At 36.6% G+C, this 20,021-nt stretch overlaps 1 protein-coding gene across 2 annotated transcripts in view; it reads left to right on the top strand.

Annotated features, from left to right (window-relative positions):
• The window catches only part of ZRANB3 (zinc finger RANBP2-type containing 3), a 237,638-nt gene that overhangs the window by 149,343 nt on the left and 68,274 nt on the right, over positions 1–20,021 (top strand). For both annotated transcript variants that reach the window (XM_065880766.1, XM_065880765.1), the window contains exons 6-7: positions 14,717–14,888; positions 16,232–16,348. In XM_065880766.1, coding sequence (XP_065736838.1) covers positions 14,717–14,888; positions 16,232–16,348 — 289 coding nt within the window. The remainder of the gene's footprint in view (positions 1–14,716; positions 14,889–16,231; positions 16,349–20,021) is intronic.

Raw genomic sequence — 20,021 nt, 5'->3', positions numbered from 1 at the left:
CAAAATGTGGTTTATACATCCAGTGGAATTTTCAGTCTTAAAAAAGAAGGAAATTCTGACATATGCCACAACATGAATGAACCCTGGACATTATGTTAAGTGCAATAAACCAGTCTCCAACAGACAAATACTGTATGATTCCACTTATATGATGTACTTAGAGTAGTCAAAATCATAGAGACAGAAAGTAGAATGGTGGTTGCCCTGGGTTGCGGGTCAGAGGGAATGAGGAGTTACTATTTAATGGGCATAGAGTTTTGGTTTTACAAGATGAAAAGAGTTGTGGAGATGACCTGTGGTGATGGTTGTATAGCATTATGTATTTATTTAATACCATTGAACTGTTTACTTAGTAATGGTCAAGATGGTAAATTTTATATTATGTGTATTTACCATAATTTAAAAATTGAAAAAATCAATTAAAAATGGATTGTAAACTAAAATATAAAACCTAAAACTATAAAACTCAAAGAAAATAAAGGAAAAACACATTGTGACCTGGGGTTAGGCAAACATTTTTTTATATACGACACAAAAAACATGAACTGTGAAAGATAAAAGTGATGAATTTTACTTCATAAATATTGAAAAGGTCTCTTCCAAAGATACTGGTAAGAGAATGAATGGACAAGCCACAGATGAGTAGAAAATATTTGTGGGAATTCCCTGATGGCCCAGTGGTTAGGACTCTGTGCTTCCACTGCAGGGGGCATGGGTTCCATCCCTGGTTGGGGAAGTAAGATCTCACATGCCCCTCAACGTGCCAAAAAAAAAAAAAAAAAAGGTACACACACACACACATATTTGTAAAGCACGTATTTGATAAAGGAATATATATATTCATATGTCTATAAAATATAATTTTTAAAATATAAAAAGGAATTTATAAAAGAATATATCAAATAATATATCAAATCTCTCAAAACTCCATTATAAAAGAAAGAGAAAACATTTTTCAATGGTTGAAAGAGAGGCCTCACCAATAAAATAAGGTGAGGTCAAATAAGCACTTGAAAAGATGCTCAACATCATTCGTCATTAGAGAGTGCTAGTTAAAACCACAATAAATACCAGTACACATGCATTAGCACAGGTAAAATTTTTACAGACTGACAATACCAAATGATGGTAATGTATGATGCTGAACAACTGAAATTCACATACATTGTTGATGGGAATGCAAAATGGCATAGGAACTTTGGGAAAAAGTATGCCAATTTCTTATAAAGTTAAGTATACACTTAACATACGACCCAGCGATCCCATTTTGGGTATTTAGTCAAGATAAATGAAAACATATGTTCATTCAAAAATATGTATGCAAGTGTTTACAGCAGTTTTATTTATAGTCACTTGAAACAATCCAGATGTCCTTCAACTTGTGAATGTACAAACAAATGATAAAATATCCATGCAATAATGGATATCCATCACAATAAAAAGGAATGAAGTACTAATACACTCAATAACATAGGTGAATTTCAGATGCAGTATGCAAAGTGAAAGAAATCAGATTTAAAAGGCTGCATACTGTATGATTCTATTTATGTACCATTCTGAAACGTGCAAAACTGTAGGAGCAGAAAACAGATCAGTGTTTCCCAGGAGCTGGGAGTAGAAGAAAGGGATTGCTGCAAAAGTACACAAGGGAACTTAACTTCTAAAAAAGAAGTCAGAGGGTAATTTCCAAAGTCCAAAGTTAACTCTGTGTGTGCGCGCGCGTGTGTGTGTTCATGAACACAGATAAGCATGTATGTTCTTTGCCATAAACTTCCAATTTCATCATCATAAGCTAATATCAAGTGCCTATGTAGAAATGCCTCTTTTTAATTATACATGGTCAAAAAGACAGATACAAAAAAGTTTATGTTTATTGTTTAGAAAAGGAGAAATGAGTTTTTACTTACTTTGTAAATCTGAATGAGAAAATGGCTATATTAATTCCAAAAAAGTTTTAAAGGTTCATGTTTCCTAACTTCTTTAGAGACATTTGAAATTTTGTTGTTGTTGTTAATTTTAGGTTGTTAGGAATTACATTTTCTTTATGTTTAAATGTTTAATTATACCCTAAGGCATACTGCTGCTGCTTGGTCTTTAAAAAATTTTTTTTTCTTATTCATTTGCACCTTTCCTCTTTCACGTATACACCTTCTTTGCCATTGTGCTTACAGACTTGTTTTATAATTTTCCTTCCTTCCCATAAAACTAATGAACCTTAAACTTCAGAATCACTCACTTACATAGGCCCATTTCAAGGCTCTGGGAAGGACTTCGGCAATTTTCACAATTTTGTGTCCTGTCAAATTTATAGATGTAGGCTACTTTAATCTCAATAGATTGAAAGATCTTTTTTCAGTCCATCATTTATATATATATGTATTTTTATATATATGTATGTATATATATACACACACACATATATATATTTGTGTGGTGGTGTTGGGTGTCAGCGAGCATTTTTTGGATCAGGCTAAGAGGAAACTCTATTGGGGGTACACTTAGTTTGAGTTCATGTGGTTCTCCGTAATTTCCATTTTTAGCTATTTTTAGGTGATAGTTAGCCATCCCAATGTAGGAATGGCTTCCAGGAATACGCACAGTGCAAGGATGGCAGTTGTACTGCAGTGTGAGCTTGTCCTCTGGCACTCATGCTGGAAGGATGTAAGTAATGGAAGACAAGCAAGGTTGAAAGGTACAGAGCCAGAGGATTAATCTGTAAATAATTCCAATTCTTACAGCTCATATATAGCAGAAACTTGATGGAAGTTTTTTCAAATTTGACAATTCCAAAAAATTTTACACAACATGGTAATGATAAGTTATGAACCTGAAAGAAACTTTTAAAAATTATTATTAATAGAAAATAAAATTTGGTCATCCATGCTTGAGTAAAATCTGAATTATCCTATTTCTTTAAAGAATATATTACAGAGGCAATTAAAGGGTAAGCAGTGGAAAATGTGGGAAAAGCATTATAGATGTGTGTCCAGTTAACTAATAAAAATGTGTTCTTTTCCTGGATTTGGAAACAAGTGTAGGTGTTTATAAACATTTTTTAAAATAAATTTATTAATTTTAACTTTGGCTGCATTGGGTCTTTGTTGCTGTGCACAGGCTTTCTGTTGTTGCAGCGAGTGGGAGCTACTCTTCATTGTGGTGTGCGGGCTTCTCATTGCAGTGGCTTCTCGTCACGGAGCACGGGCTCTAGGCGTGTGGGCTTTAATAGTTGTGTCACACAGGCTCAGTAGTTGTGGCTCGCGGGCTCAGTAGTTGTGGCTCGTGGACTTAGCTGCTCCGTGGCATGTGGGATCTTCCCAGACCAGGGCTCGAACCCGTGTCCCCTGCATTGGCAGGTGGATTCTTAACCACTGAGCCACCAGGGAGGCCCCTATAAACTTTTTAAATTGTGAAATTTGTTGTGATGTTTTTTCTGAATTGAATTTTTTAAATTACAAAAGCATTATTTGCTTATTATAAACAGGTAGACAAAGTACAGGCATACTTCATTTTATTGTGCTTCACTTTATTGTGCTTCTCAGATACTTTATTTTTTCATACATCGAAGGTTCTGGCAACCCTGCATCTAAGCAAGTGTATCAGCACCATTTTTCCAGTGGTGTTTGCTCACTTCATGTCTCTGTGTCACACTTGGGTAATTCTCATAATATTTCACGTTTTCATTATTATTATAGTTGTTATGGTGTCTGTGATCGGTAATCTTTGATGTTATTATTGCGAAAATATGACTCACTGAAGCTGAGTATTTTTAGCAATAAAATATTTTTATTAGGGTATGCACTTTTCTTTTGGACATAATGCTGTTGCACACTTAAGAGACTACAGTATACTTTTATATGCAACTTTCGTATACAACTTGTATATAACTTTTATATACACTGGGAAACCAAAAACTTTGTGTGACTCGTTTTATTGTGATATTCACTTTATTGTGGTGGTCTGGAACTGAACCCACGGTATCTCTGAAGTATGCCTCTAAAAACAAAATGGGAGTTAAAAAAAAAAGTTTTTATGTCAACCCTTTTAATCCCCACCACCATTACCCCCAAGATTAGCAATGTTATATTTTGCTGCATATTCTTCCAGCACTGTTTCCATTATTATACAGACATACACATGTACACACACATATACATAATCTTTCGTATCAAACATATTACTCTACAACTTCTGTTTTTCATTTATTGTATACCTTTGACATTTTTCTTACTCCATACATATAATCAACTGCTTCTTAATGAATAGTTGCTTAATAGTCCATGTTTGGCATCACCTACATTTTATTCAACCATTCCCCCAAAATAGTGGGCTTTCACATTTTACGCATTTTAGAAACTAAAGATCAGGAAAGAAATGGCTAAGACCTAAAGTCAGGAATGTTTCCTAGTCCCAGAATCTCCTGCTTTTGTACACCATACTCCCCAACACACACACACACACACACACACACACACAAATTTGTTCTTTTAACTTCATTTAAAAAAAAACCTCATAGGCCTCTGAAAATTCCTTGGTCTTAGGCACTTAAAAGCTCCCCAGCCCAAGATCTCAAACAGTCTGACATCAGCGCAGGCACCCTTAGCTCAGAAGTTCTGTTGCCCTAATGGGCTTTGGGGAGGGAATCCTGGAAATGTGCAGGGTAGAAACCGAAATATGCAACACCCCCTTTTTTAAATTAATAAACTTTATTTTTTAAGAGCAGTTGTAGGTTCTCAGCAAAATTGACTAGAAAGTGCAGGGAGTTCCCATATACCCCCTCTTCTCACAAATGCACAACCTCCCACACTACTGAAATTCTGCAACACAATGCACGTTTGTACTATCATTGAACTCCATTGACACATCATTATCACCCTATGTCCACAGTTTACATTAGGGGTCACTCTTGGTATTACACATTCTATGGGTTTTGACAAAGGTGCAGTGGCATGTATCCACCTTTATTAGAATAGTTTCACTGCCCTAAAGATTCTCTGTGTTCCACCTAATCATCTCTCCCTCCCCTGTAAGCCCTAGCAAGCATTTATCTTTTTAGTGTCTCCATAGTGCCTTTTCAAGAATGTTATTTGGTTGGAATCATATAGTGTTGCCTTTTCATATTAACTTCTTTCACTTAGTTATATACATTTAAGTTTCTTCCACATTTTTTCATGACTTGATAGTTCTACCATTTTGCATTCCCTCCAGCAATGAATGAGAATCCCTATCACTCCACATCCTTGTCAGCATTTGGTGTCGTCAGTGTTTTGGATTTTAGCCATTCTAATAGATGTATAGTGGTATCTCATTGTTTTAATTTGCAATTCCCTAATGACTTATGATGTTGTAAATCATTTCATATGCTTACTTGACATCTGTATATCTTTCTTGGTGAGATGTCTGTTCAGGTCTTTTGCCATTTTTAAAAAAAAATAACTATTTATTTATTTTTGGCTGTGTTGGGTCTTCGTTGCTGCACACAGGCTTTCTCTAGTTGCGGGAGGGGTCTACTCTTTATTGTGGTTCGTGGGCTTCTTGTTGCGGAGCATGGGCTCTAGGTGCGCAGACTTCAGTAGTGGCAGCACATGGGCTCAGTAGTTGCGGTGCACAGGCTCCACAGTGCAGGCTCAGTAGTTGTGGCTCACGGGCTTAGTTGCTCCGCGGCATGTGGGATCTTCCCGGATCAGGGTTTGAACCCGTGTCCCCTGCATTGGCAGGAGGATTCTTAACCACTGCGCCACCAGGGAAATCCTGCTGTTTTAAAATTGAGTTACTTGTTTTCTTATTCTTGGGTTTTAAGAGTTCTTTGCATATTTTGGCTACTAGTCCTTCATTAGTGTGTCTTTTGCAAATATTTGTCTCAGTCTGGAGTTTATCTTTCCATTCTCTTCACTTGTCTTTCAAATAGCAGAAGTTTTAATTTTAATGAAGTCCATCCAGCTTATCAATTATTTCTTTTATACATCATGCCTTTGGTATTGTATCTAAAAAGTCATCACTATACCATGGTCTAGCAACGCTATACTACTTCATGAGTAGCGCAAGTATCTTATATTAACAAAATAATCCTCATTCTTCCCTCTAGTACCTTGTATCATTGCTGTCACTCATTTCAGTTATACATAAGCATATATAGAGAGAGATAATGGAATACACTGTTGCTGTTATTACTTTGAGCAAACTATGATCTGTTAGATCAATTAAAAATAAGAAAAATAAAAGTTTTTATTTTACTTTCACTCATTAATTCTCCAATTCTCTTGCCTTCTTTATGTAGATCTGATATTCTGACTTACATCATTTTTCTCTTTCTAAAGATCTTCATTTATTTATTTATTTTCTCTTCACAGGGACTTTTATTTTTCTCACTTGGTTCTTTTTTTTTTGTTTTTTAACATCTTTATTGGGATATAATTGCTTTACAATGGTGTGTTAGTTTCTGCTGTATAACAAAGTAAATCAGCTATACATATACATATATCCCCATTTGTCCTCCCTCTTGCGTCTCCCTCTCACCCTTCCTATCCCACCCCTCCAGGTGGTCACAAAGCACTGAGCTGATCTCCCTATGCCATGTGGCTGCTTCCCACTAGCTATCTATTTTACATTTGGTAGTGCATGTATGTCCATGGCACTGTCTCACTTTGTCCCAGTGAAGATCTTCATTTAATATTTCTTGCAAAGCAGGTCTTATGAACAAATCCCCTCAATTTTTGTTTGTCTGAGAAAGTTTGTTTCACCTTGACTTTTGATGGATAATTTTGCAGGGTACAGAATTCTAGGGTGGTGGGGTTTTCTCTGAACACTTTAAATATTTTACTCTACTCTCTTCTTCCTTTCGTTTCAGAGGAGAAGTTATATATAATTCTTATTTTTGCTCCCATATATGTAAGGTGTTTTATTTTTTTTCCTGACTTCTTTCAATGTTTTTTCCCTTATTTTTGATTTTCTGAAGTTTGAATGTGGTATGCCTGGGTGTAGTTTTTTGGGTGTTTATCCTGCTTGATATTCTCTGAGCTTTCTGGATTTGTGGTTTGGTATCTGACATTAACTAGGGGAAATTTTCAGTCATTATTATTTCACTCATAACTTTCATGATTATGAGTCTGGGGCTGGCAATTGAGAGAGCATGAGATAATAGGAAGAACTAATGTCCCATATTTAGTGGTGTTTTATGACTATCGTCTAATCTCATAAAACTGATAAAGCATGAGAGACTCCTGGTTTAGTATTGTATTTCCAAGCTGAATTTTTAAGAACACTTAAAAACCATAAGAGGGACTTCCCTGGTGGTCCAGTGGGTAAGACTCCATGCTCCCAGTGCAGGGGTCCTGGGTTCAATCCCTGGGCAGGGAACTAGATCCCACATGCATACCACAACTAAGAGTTTGCATGCAGCAACTAAGAGTCTGCATGCCACAGGTAAGAACTCTGCATGCCGTAACTAAGAAGTCTGCATGCTGCAACTAAGAAGTCCACATGCTGCTACTAAAAAAGATCCTGGAGACTTCCTTGGTGGTCCAGTGGCAAAGAGTCCACCTGACAATGGAGGGGATGCAGGTTTGATCCCTGGTCAGGGAACTACAATCCTACATGCCATGTGGCAAGTAGGCCCACATGCCACAACTAGAGCCCACGTGCTGCAAGCTACAGAGCCCATGTGCTCTGGAACCTGTGCACCACAACTACAGAGGCCACGTGCCCTGGAGCCTGCCTGCCACAGCTAGAGAAGAGAAAACCCACACGCCACAACCAGAGAGAAGCCCACGCACTGCAACAAAGAGCCTGTATGCCACAACTAAGACCCAGCACAGCCAAAAGTAAATTAAATAAATAATAAATCTTAAAAAAAAAAAAAATCCTGCATACTGCAATGAAGACCTAGTGCAGCCAAAATAAATTAACAAACAAATAAATAAATCTTAAAAATAAAGTAAGAGTTTATGGTATTGGAAGAGAGAAACATCATTGCTCATATTTTTCTTGAAAGTTTTTAAGGAAGGGAATAATATAATTTGCATTTGAGAAACTAAACTTAGTGTTGTGTGGGAGCAATTAGAAGGTAGGAGATGGAGTAACTCATAACTACCAACGTGCCTTGGTGTACACCTATCCAGGTAAAGAGAATTTGACTGTATGAGGAGTTCCGTTTAATACCTTTTTTTAGCTTATGAGCTATTTCTTCACATTTTATTTGTGGTAAGAGTCACTATTCTGCCATCTTTGTAGCTATGTTGTATTGCATGTCATGTTACATTTACCTTCATAATACTTACAATTTTCTAATTTAAGATCTTGTGCGTTCATCTTCCTCAAACGTTGTGGGGGTTTTGTTTGTTCGTTTACTTTATTTGGTCTTTATTGCTCCTTACGGGCTTTTATTTATTTACTTTGTGTTAAAGATTGACATGCACAAATATTAAATAACTTTTTTTCTCAGAACTTAGTCTTACATATATAGTACATAATAGGTGTAAATGACCATGATAAGAGCAGGGAAGTAGTAGTATTGTAGAGCAGTGTTTCTCAACCCTATTGACCTAATGCCCACGTTTTGTAATAAATATTGTGTAATGCTCCCCTAATACTGAAACAAAATACATAAATATAATAATCTATGTCTACTGGTAATTTTTTAAAAAACTAATACAACCCAGCATAACACAGGGGAAAAATAAAAATTATGCAAACTAAAATAAAATAATATGTACTTTTGAATGTAAATAGATAGGAGCTTTTCCATTTGTAATTTTCTTGTTTCTAGTTGTGGTCTTTTCCATCTAGAGAAGTTCCTTTAGCATTTGTTGCAAAGCTGGTCTGGTCATGCTAAATTCTCTTAGCTATTGCTTGTCTATAAATCTTTTGATTTTTGTATTTTCTTGATTCGTGCCTCTATTCTTTTTCTGAGATGTTGTATCATCTGTACTATCATTACTCTGAATTCTTTTTCAGGTAGATTGACTCTCTCCACTTCACTTAGTTGTTCTTCTGGGGTTTTGTCTTGTTCCTTCATCTGGGACATATTGCTCTGCTGTCTCATTTTGTCTAACTTATTGTGATTGTGGTTTCTGTTCCACTGGCTGCAGGGCTATAGTTCTTCTTGCTTCTGCTGTCTGCCCCCTCATGGATGAGGCTGTCTAAGAGGCTTTGCAGGCTTCCTGCGGGGAGGGACTGGTACCTGCCCACTGGTGGGTGGAGCTGGTTCTTGTCCCTCTGGTGGGCAGAGCCATGTCAGGGGGTGTGTTTATTGGGAAGCTGTGTGCTTAGAAGACTTTAAGCAGCCTGTCTGCTGATGGGTGGGGCTGTGTTCCCATGCAGTTGGTTGTTTGGCCTGAGGCGTCCCAGCACTGGAGCCTGCAGACTGTTGGCTGGGGCCAGGTCTTGGTGAGAAAATGGTGGCCTCCAGGAGGGTTCATACCAATGAGTACTTCTCAGAACTACTGCCACCCGTGTCCTTGTCACCACAGTGAGCCACAGCTGCTCCCCACCTTCGCAGGAGACCTTCCAATTCTAGCAAATAAGTCTGGAGTCTCTTTATGAGGTCACTCATTTTTTCCGCTGGGTCCTGGTACGCACGAAACCCTGTGTGTGCTCTCCAAGACTGAAGTTTCTGTTTCCCCCAGTCCTGTGGAATTCCTGCAGTCAAACCCCAGTGACCTTCAAAGCCAGATTCTCTGGCTGGGGAGCTTGACGTGGGGCTCAGAACTTTCACTCCTGTGGAAGAATTTCTGTGGTATAATTATGTTCCAGCTTGTGGGTTGCCCACTTGGCATGTATGGGATTTGATTTTATCACAGTTGTGCCCCTCCTATGTCTCGTTGTGGCTTCTTCTTTGTCTTTGGATGTGGGCTATCTTTTTGGGTAGGTTCCAATGTTTTTTTGTCAATGGTTGTTCAGCAGTTAGTTGTGATTTTGGTGTTTCTTTAAGAAGAGGTGAGCTCACATCCTTCTACTCCACCATCTTGTCTGTATAATCATTAGATAGGAATGACTACACTGGAAGTCAATTTTAAAAAGAGTGAAATAAGTATATTTATACTGGATTTTATTGAATCTAAGACAGCCTTGATTATAATATGCACTATTATTTTACATACCATTGAGGGAAGAACTGCTACAATTAAACTAATAGATCTCTGTGAATTTCATATTAAAGAGGGGAACCTGAATCATAAAATTGATGAAAGTTGATGTCTGTATGGAATCATTATAAACACTTGCTCTACAAACACAAGCTAATATAGCCGTGTGTGTTTGCAAGGCAGCTACTTCAGTGTCACTGTTGCCAGTGACATGATTTTCCAAAGTGGCAAACAACTTTGGGTTAATTTTCTAATAAAGCAAAGTACAATATCCTTTTGCGTTAACAGCATTTATGGTTCCTAGAAAATCCATTTTATATTAACACTGTACCAAAAATACTTTGTCCTTACAACCCTGATTCTTGATTCTTACTGCCTTCTCTTAAACATAAAACAGCAGCTTCATGGCTTTAACCCTGCTCTCATCTTTACATTTTTGTTCTGTTTCTGGACTACAGAGGCATTTACCTTGTCTTTATCCCCAAATGTGGATTTTTGTTTTCTCTTTATATTTTACCTATCCTGAGTTTGAAGCAAAGAGGATAAATCAAAGCCTGAACTTACTGACCCTATTTCCTTGGAAGTCTTTTTATTTGAAGTTTAAAAACTATTGCATGTGTCACTTTGATTTTTTTAAAAATTCATTAAGAATATAGTTCTAAAATAAAAACCAGCAGCCATCTATACAAAAGTAAGTTTGAGTGGCTACAATAAAAGTAGATGGTGAATAGCTCCTATTAGGGAAAGACTGGTCACCTTTCTTTATTCACAGTGTGCATCATCCTTCCCAACATCAAGTAACAACATGCTATAAGGTCCCACTTCTAATGTTATTTAACACAACAAGGTAAATAACATTAGGATTTAACATCTGAAATAAATGGTAACTTAAGCAAACAAAGTTGTAAATAGAAACAAATGAAAAGACAGCCCACAGAATAGGAGAAATTGTTTGTAAATCATACATTTTATACAGGACTTGTATCTAGATATATTAAGAATTCGTACAAGTCAGTATGACAACCGAATTCAGAAATGGGTAAAGTATTTGAATAGGCATTTCTCCAGCAAAGACATACAAATGGCCAATGAGCACATGAAAAAAAAAATGCTTGACATCATTAGTCATCAGAGAAATAGAAATCGAAACCTCAGTGAGATACCACTTCATACCCACTAGCATGGCTAAACTCAAAAAGTCACGTAACAAGTGTTGATGAAGTTGTGGAGAAATTGGAATCCTTGAACACTGCTGGTTGGAATGTAAACTGGTTTAGCTACTTTGGAAAACAGTCTAGCACTTCCTCAAATGATTAAATGTAGAATTGCCATGCAAGCCAGCCATTCAACTCCTAGGTATATACCCAAGAGAAATGAAAGTATATGTCCACAAAAAAACTTGTACATGAATTTTGATAGCAGCATTGTTTATAAAAGCCCAAAGTTGGAAACAGCCCAAATGTCTATCAACAGATAAATGAATAAACAAAATGTGGTATATCCATACAATGGAATATTATTTGCTACAACATGGATGAATCTTGAAAATATTATGCTAAGTAATAGAAGCTAGTCACAAAAGACTATACAGTGCTGTATGATTCCATATATATGAAAATTCAGAATAGGAAAATCTTTAGAGACAGAAAATAGATTAGTGGTTGCTTAGGGCTGGGTAGACAGGACAGCGGTTAAGGGAGTGATAGCTAAAGGATACGAGGTTCCTTCTTTTTCTTTTTTTTTTCTTAATAAATTTATTTGTTTTATTTATTTATTTTTGGCTGCGTTGGGGCTTCGTTGCTACGTGCAGGCTTTCTCTAGTTGCGGCAAGGGTGGGGCTACTCTTCATTGTGGTGCGTAGGCTTCTCATTGCAGTGGCTTCTCGTTGCGGAGCACGGGCTCTAGGCACACGGGCTTCCGTAGTTGTGGCTCACGGGCTCTAGAGTGCAGGCTCAGTAGTTGTGGCGCATGGGCTTAGTTGCTCCGCGGCATGTGGGATCTTCCCGGACCAGGGCTTGAACCCGTGTCCCCTGCATTGGCAGGCGGATTCTTAACCATTGCGCCACCAGGGAAGCCCGAGGTTCCTTCTTGAGATGATGAAAATGTTCTAAAATTTACTGTGGTGGTGGTAGTTGCACATATCTGTGAGTATACTAGAAATCGTTATTGAATTATACACGTTAAGTGGGTAAATTGTATGGAATTATGAATTATATCTTCGTAAAGCTGTTTTTAAGAAAGAATAGGATATTCCAAAAAGTATGTATAATTTACATCAAATTTAAGGGGAAGAGACCAGGTCTTTACAGGTGGCATCTCTTAGCCCTCCCTCCCCTTCTCATTTGCCTTTTGCACCCCAAACTTGAGTCTGGGGGCTCAGAAGCCAACACTCTTTAAAGTCAATACCACCTCAAGGAGTCTGACTCCAGCTAAAAGAGAAGTGAGGATTAGGGAGGGTGGATGAAAGGATTTCTCTAAACCATCATTTACACCAAGCATAGAGCTTGCAATCAACCAGTGACAAAGCACCCAGGAGGCAACTGGCTACAAAAGCTTCTCTCAATAGAGTGCTTTCTCCTGGAGGGGTGAAGAAACCTCATTGTTACAGGCCTGGTACTGGTAGTGTGTGGCACCTGAAATTAGATTGCTCCGACTTCAAAACAGACCTGTGCATGTGGTGCTCAACTATTTTGTGCTCTGCAGGAGGCAGGTGAGGCCTATGTGGTTAGCCTGTGTGACAACACCTGTGTGCTTTCTGTACCAAAGTGGAATAATTGTGCCAAAAGACCTCCACTTAGCATGTTGTACACTTGCCCAATGTTTTGCAAAGGTGGAGAATGTGCTTAAGAATTCATTTTAATGGCAACCAAAAAAGACCCAACATCTTTTTCTCATTTTCTGTAGTCCTAAACATTAGATTTTTTTCCTGTTCAGTTTATTTTTCCAGTTTTATTAAGAGATAATTGACAAAAATTAGATTTTTTTTTCTTTTTTTTTTAACCGTGAGGTCAAAATGTACTTAAGTATCTTGATTGTGAATGGAAAAATAGGTGACAGAATCGGTTATTGGCAAGTATTTTTCCATTTTCATTAGTGTATAAAGTTTTAATATAAATATGGAGACATAAAGCATTAAAAAGTCAAAATATTTCAATAAACAAGTTTCAGTAATTCAATTTATAACAATTATAACTAAACCTATTAAATTTTTTACAATGCCAGCCCTTAGTTTTTTAAAACAAGTACATTTCTTATTGATGACAACTAAGTGGGGTCTGTCATTTTATCATACAGTAGTTCCATCCATTCACTATACTTTTCTAATCAATTCTACATGCAAATACATGATTTTAATGTTTTTGGTACTATTCCTGTATGTTTGCTATCAAAATACATTAAACTAAAAAAAAAAACAATGTCAGCCAAGTTCCAGGTTTCTCAAAATGACACTGTTTGCATTATATACCACCAAATCCCACTAAAATGAATAGTTATTTAATTTTTAATATTAGTAATTATAATACAACCTAACAGGAATTTTTCCTTTGTTAATTATTCTCTAGTAGCTATTTTTAGTAGTATTGGCCCCTGAAGATGATTGGGAATTTTGTGGATTTGTGTGGGGTTGTCACAGTGATTCAGGGATGCCATTAGGCCAGCTGTCCTGATGCCTAAGTTCAATAGGTCCACTCGATTTAATACCTACCCCAGTCCTTGGTGCTTCCAACTCCTGGTCTTCTCAGAGATCTAGAGGATAAGTTCCCTATTGCAAACATTTTAAGTTGTAGCTTACTTTCTTTTGTCGGGTCAGCTATCGCTTGTCTGTCTGACTTAAACGTTTGTTGAAATCACTTATTCTCTGATGTTTTCTCTGCCATCTCTCTTTCATAGGGCATTTGTACCTTTTTTTTTTTCCTTTGCTGTCAATCCAGTGGTTCAAAAGAAGAAGAGATCACCAAGTGATCTATCTGCTGTGCTTAACAGTTCAATGGGAGATAATATTGCCTCCTAGAATTTGTAGAAATCATTTTAGTTGGTTTTGGTTGTTACGTATACTGGCTGGTGTACTTGCAGTTAGTGCTTATTTAGGGCTAGATCTGCTAAACACACTGCCATGCGTGAGGTCATCCAAAGGTCATCCACGTGTGAGGTCATACAATGCCAGTGGTATTCATAGTTATCTGTTCATCCCACCCTTTTATTAATTCAGTATAAACACTATGTTTAAACACTAACATTTACTACAGCTGAGAGTAATGTGTAATCTTATTCATTACTATTTCTAAAGCTGAGCTTTTTGAAACTAATTTGCATTCAAAAATAAAAGTAAAGGGACTTCCCTCGCAGTCCAGTGGTTAAGACTTCGCCTTCTAATGCAGAGGGAGCGGGTTCGATCCCTGGTCAGGGAGCTAAGATCCCACATGCCTCGTGGCCAAAAACACCAAAACATAAAAACAGAAGCAATATTGTAACAAACTCAATAAAGACTTTGAAAATGGTCCACATCAAAAAAAAAAGATCTTAAAAAAAAAAGAAACAGCGTCATGGCTCCTTATTAAAAGGAAGAACACACTGGATAAATTGTTTTCTTACTCTAAAGTTCAGCTTTGCTACATGTGTTTTCTTTATATTAACAGATATTTTGGTAAAAGACCTCAGTGGGATTGCAGAGGGGCCTCAAATCTTAACGAACTTCATCAGCTATTAAGTGACATAATGATTAGAAGATTAAAGGCTGAAGTTTTAACCCAACTGCCCCCTAAAATCAGACAGCGTATTCCATTTGATCTTCCAGCAGCGGCAGCCAAGGTGAGAACCCGTGTTTGATTGAGAGTCTTATTTGAAATCATTTTAAATTATACTGTGAAAGATAGCACATATTTCATTTTTCACAGAAGGAAAAGTCCACTTTCTTAAAATAGGTTTAATTAATAGAGCCATATGAATTGGCTTTGTATCATTTCAAGAAGAGAGCAGGAAGAATTTAAATTTAGTCATCAAATAATGTGAAAAGATTTAGTATCTTAGTCATTAAAAAATATATTTCTGCTAAATAGAGGAATAAAGCACTTCAACTGCAACATAGACTTAGTATTAAGAATTCTAAGGGAGACACAAGAGGGAAGAGGTATGGGGACATATGTATATGTATAACTGATTTACTTTGTTATAAAGCAGAAACTAACACACCATTGTAAAGCAATTATACTCCAATAAAGATGTTAAAAAAAGAATTCTAAGTATATGTAGGGTGTGAAGCCCAATAATTATCAAGGGAAGTTATTTTTCTTGCTGTAGGATTTTTTTTTTTTTAAAGTACGAGTAGCTGTCTTCTAGGATAATTTGGATCCAGCCCCCTGTTCTTGAAATCCTGAAGCTCTGTGATCATGTTGTAAGATGTAAAGTTCAACATATTAGAAACCAGAATTGGTAATACAAGATTAGGTAATCCTTGTCTACATTTACTTTTGGGGAGTACAGTGCTTTTATAGTCTCTGAAATTTCTTCAAATCTGGATATAACTTTGTCAACAGAGACTGTTTATTGCCTTGTTTTGTCTTGAAAGCTGAGACTAAGAATTTTGTAAACATTGAGCAATATATTATTGGTAAAATAAAAACGATCTGATTTTCTGTATCCATTATTTTAACAAAAGAAAAATAAGAGTTAATATATGACTATGTTACATTTTATTTAACTAATATTCCCCGTCTTTATGCTTATTTAAATAAATTCAATGCTTTTAGTAAAAAATGCTTTGCTACCATATATATTTTTGCTACTGTGAGTTCTTTAAGTTTTTGTTTTTACATAAAATTTTTATTTTATTTAAAAATTTTCTTAAATTTTTATTTTTACTTGACTACATGCTCTTCTGTAAGAGAAGGCTGCAGTTGTTTGATATATGATGTTAGCAAAGGGCTTGGTTTCCTCCCACACCTTGTCATTGCTTTCTGTCATTAGCGTAAACATGTGTCTGACCTACATCCACACTGATTGATGTTTTTTAAATCAACACACTGGCACCTATGGGAAATTTTCTTCATATATATATATTTCTGTATAAAAAAATAAGTAGGACATGATTCATTATTGCATTAATTGCTATGTTCTTTGTGCTGTATTTCTAAACATTATTTTCTCCTACATAGGAATTGAATTCCAGCTTTGAAGAGTGGGAAAAATTAATGAGAGCTCCAAATTCAGGTGCCACCAAGACTGTCGTGGGGTTGTTTACTCGCATGTTTAAACAAACTGCTATTGCCAAGGTACTCATTGCTGGGCCATCATGTGTTTGTCTTGATACAAATTATTTAATGTATTTAATTTTTTTAAATTATGCAGCTTATTTGCATACTGCAACATGTCTTTGCCATTTAATTTTTAATCTCTATTATGGAAAAATTCAGACATATTCAAAGTAAACAGTAGTATAATGAACACTATTATACCTGTTCATATATCGATCCTTTTCTATATATGGGTATACTTTGATGAGGGAGTATAATATATATTACACTTTCTCATTTAAAGGACTTATATATATTCATGTTTGTTGCCAGCTTTTTCCATGGTGTTCCTACATAATTGCTACAAATAATCTTTTTTTATGTAAGTCAATCATTTTTAATTGGTATTATGTTTTTAGATCCCTACAGATAGATGTGTTCACATTCTGTTTGTCCAAAACTGCAAATTAGAGTTTTTAAATCTCAGTATGACTCTCAAGTAGACACATCACACATTGTCTGCTGTTTTTACCGGCATGGTTGAACTTATACATACTAATGAGTGTCATCTTTCTCCAATTCTGAGATCTTTTATAACATAATTTTTTTTAATTTTATTTTTTATTTATTTTTGGCTGCGCTGGGTCTTCATTGCTGCGTGTGGGCTTTCTCTAGTTGTGGCGAGCGGGGGCTACTCTTCATTGTGGTGCACAGGCTTCTCATTGTGGTGGCCTCTCTTGTTGCGGAGCATGGGCTCTAGGCGCACAGGCTTTCAGTGGTTTTGGTTCGCGGGCTCTAGAGCCCAGGCTCAGTAGCTGTGGCGCACGGGCTTAGTTGCTCCACGGCACGTGGGATCTTCCTGGACCAGGGATGGAACCCATGTTCCCTGCATTGGCAGGCGGATTCTTAGCCACTGCAGCACCCGGGAAGTCCCTATAACATAATTTTTTTTTTCTCTGTAACATAATTTTTTAAAGAGAGGTTTATTGAGGTATAATTCACATACAGTGAAATTTGTCTTTTTAAAACATATTGTTTGATGAGGCTTGACAAATACATATAGTCAGTTACCACTACCATCAAGGTAGAGAATATTTGCATTACCCCCAAAAGTTTCCTCATGCACCTTTGTAGTCATTTCCGTCACATCTCCCTCTAGATGGTGGTGGTCACAGATCTGCTTTCTATCACTATAGTTTTGAATTTTCCAGAATGTCACAAAAATGGAATCCTATAGTATGTAGCCTTTTGTCTGGCTTATTTCACTTAGCATAAAGCTTTTGAATATTGATCCATTCGTTTTTTTCATTTATATTGCTGACTGATATTCCAATGTATGGACACATAAATATTTATATATCTATATTAATATAACAATTTTTAAAAATTCCTTTACCACATAATGGCCATTTGGCATAGTCTCAGTTTGGGCTATTGTGAATAAGCCTGTTTTAATCATTCATGTACAAGTCTTTGTATAGATGTATTTTCATTTCACTTGAGTAAATAGCTGGAACTGGGACTGCTGGGTCATATGGAAAGCATAGATTTAACTTCATAAAAAGCTGTGAAATTGTTTTTCCAAGTGCCATATCATTTTGCATCCCTACTGGCAATGTGTCGGAGTTCCAGTTGTCCTGTATCTTTGTTAGCACTTAGTATTGTCAGTCTGTTTAATTTTAGTTATTTTTCTCAGTATGTAGTAGTATCTCTTGATTATTTTAACTTGCCTTTTCTTAATGACTAATGATATTGAGCATATTTTCATGTGCCTTTTAGCCATTCATTTTTTTTTTTTGGAAAAGTGTTCATATCAAGCCCATATTTATATTGGGTTATAAGAGCCCTTGATATATTTTGGAAACAAATTCTCTAACATATATGTCATTTCCAAATAATTCTTCTAAGTCTGTAGATCCCATTTCTGTTTTATTTTTATATATATATGTAAATTAATTTATTTTATTTTTGGCTGCGCTGGGTCTTTGTTGCTGCGCACAGGCTTTCTCTAGTTGCAGACAGTGGGGGGCTACTCTTTGTTGCGTTACTCAGGCTTCTCATTGTGGTGGCTTATTCAGGGTGGAGGTTCAGTTTGTTTTCTGATCTTGTGGTTTTTTTGTTTGTTTGTTTGCATATGGATTTTCAGTTGTTCCAGCACTCTTTGTTGGAAAGACAGTTTTTCCCTCATTGAGTTATCTTGGCACCTTCATAAAAAATCACTTGGTTATATATGTATAGGTCTGTTTCTGAACTTTCTATTCTGTTTCATTGATCTATACATCTGACCTTACAGAATACTACATTGGCTTGATTACTCTACCTTTATAATAAGTCTTGAAATCACATGGTGTTCACCCCTACTTTATTCTTATTCAAAATTGTTTTGTCCCTTATAAGTCCTTTGCTTTTCCTTACGAGTTTTTAGAATTAGCTTAAGTATGTACAATTTTGAGTGGAATTGTTTTGAGTCTATGGATTAATTTGTAAGAATTGACTTCTTTTTTTAAATTGAGATACAGTTGACATACAACGTTATATTAGTTTCAGGCGTACAACATAATGATTTGATGCTTGTATATATTGCAAAATGATCACCACAGTAAGTTCAGTTAACCTCCATCACCATGTATACTCACAAAATTTTTTTCTTGTGATGAGAACCCTTAAGATCCACTTGTTTAGCAATTTCAAACATGCAACACAGTGTCATTAACTACTGTCACCATGCTGTAGATTACGTCCTGTGACCCATTTATTTTATAACTGGAAGTTTGTACCTTTTAACCTCCTTTGCCCATTTCACTCACTGCCCCCAACCCCTTGCCTCTGTCAGCCACCAGTCTGTTCTCTGTATCTGTGAGCTTGGTGGGGTGGGAGTTGGAGTTGTTTGTTTTTTAAGATTTCACATATAAGTGAGATCATAAGGTATTTGAGTTTCTCTGTCTGATTTATTTTGCTTATTAGCATAATACCCTCAACAATACATGTTGTTGCAAATGGCAAGATTTCTTTCTTTATTATGACTCAATTATATTCCATTGTGTATATATATACGTACCACATGTTTTTTTTTTTTTTTGGCTGCTTTGGGTCTTCGTTGCTGCGCGTGGCTTTCTCTAGTTGTGGTGAGTCGGGGCTATGCTTCATTGCGGTGCGCGGGCTTCTCATTGCAGTGGCTTCTCTTGTTGCAGAGCATGGGTTCTAGGCATGTGGGCTTCAGTAGTTGTGGGTGGCGGGCTCTAGAGCGCAGGCTCAGTAGATGTGGTGCATGGGGTTAGTTGCTCCACGGCATGTGGGATCTTCCCGGACCCAAGATTGAACCCATGTCTCCTGCATTGGCAGGTGGATTCTTAACCACTGCGCCAACAGGGAAGTCCCCTATATACCACATTTTCTTTATCCATTTATACATCAGTGGACACTTATGTTGTCTTGGCTATTGTAAATAATGCTGCAGTGAACATGGGGGTGCATATATCTTCGAGTTAGTGTTCTCATTTTCTTGGCTAAATACCTGAAAGTGGAATTGCTGGCTCATACGGAAGTTCCAGCTAAATTTTTGAGGAACCTCCACACAATTTTCCATATCAACTGCACCAATTTTCATTTCCACCAATAGTGCACAAGGGATCCCTTTCTATACATTCTCGTCAGCACTCGTTACTTCCTCTCTTTTTGATAATAGCTGTTCTAACAGGTGTGAGGTGGTATT

Source organism: Phocoena phocoena, chromosome 7 (assembly GCF_963924675.1).
Source record: "Phocoena phocoena chromosome 7, mPhoPho1.1, whole genome shotgun sequence".
NCBI lineage: Eukaryota > Metazoa > Chordata > Mammalia > Artiodactyla > Phocoenidae > Phocoena > Phocoena phocoena.
Note: the sequence above shows the minus strand (reverse complement) of the source record. Positions and strands in the feature narration are given on the sequence as shown.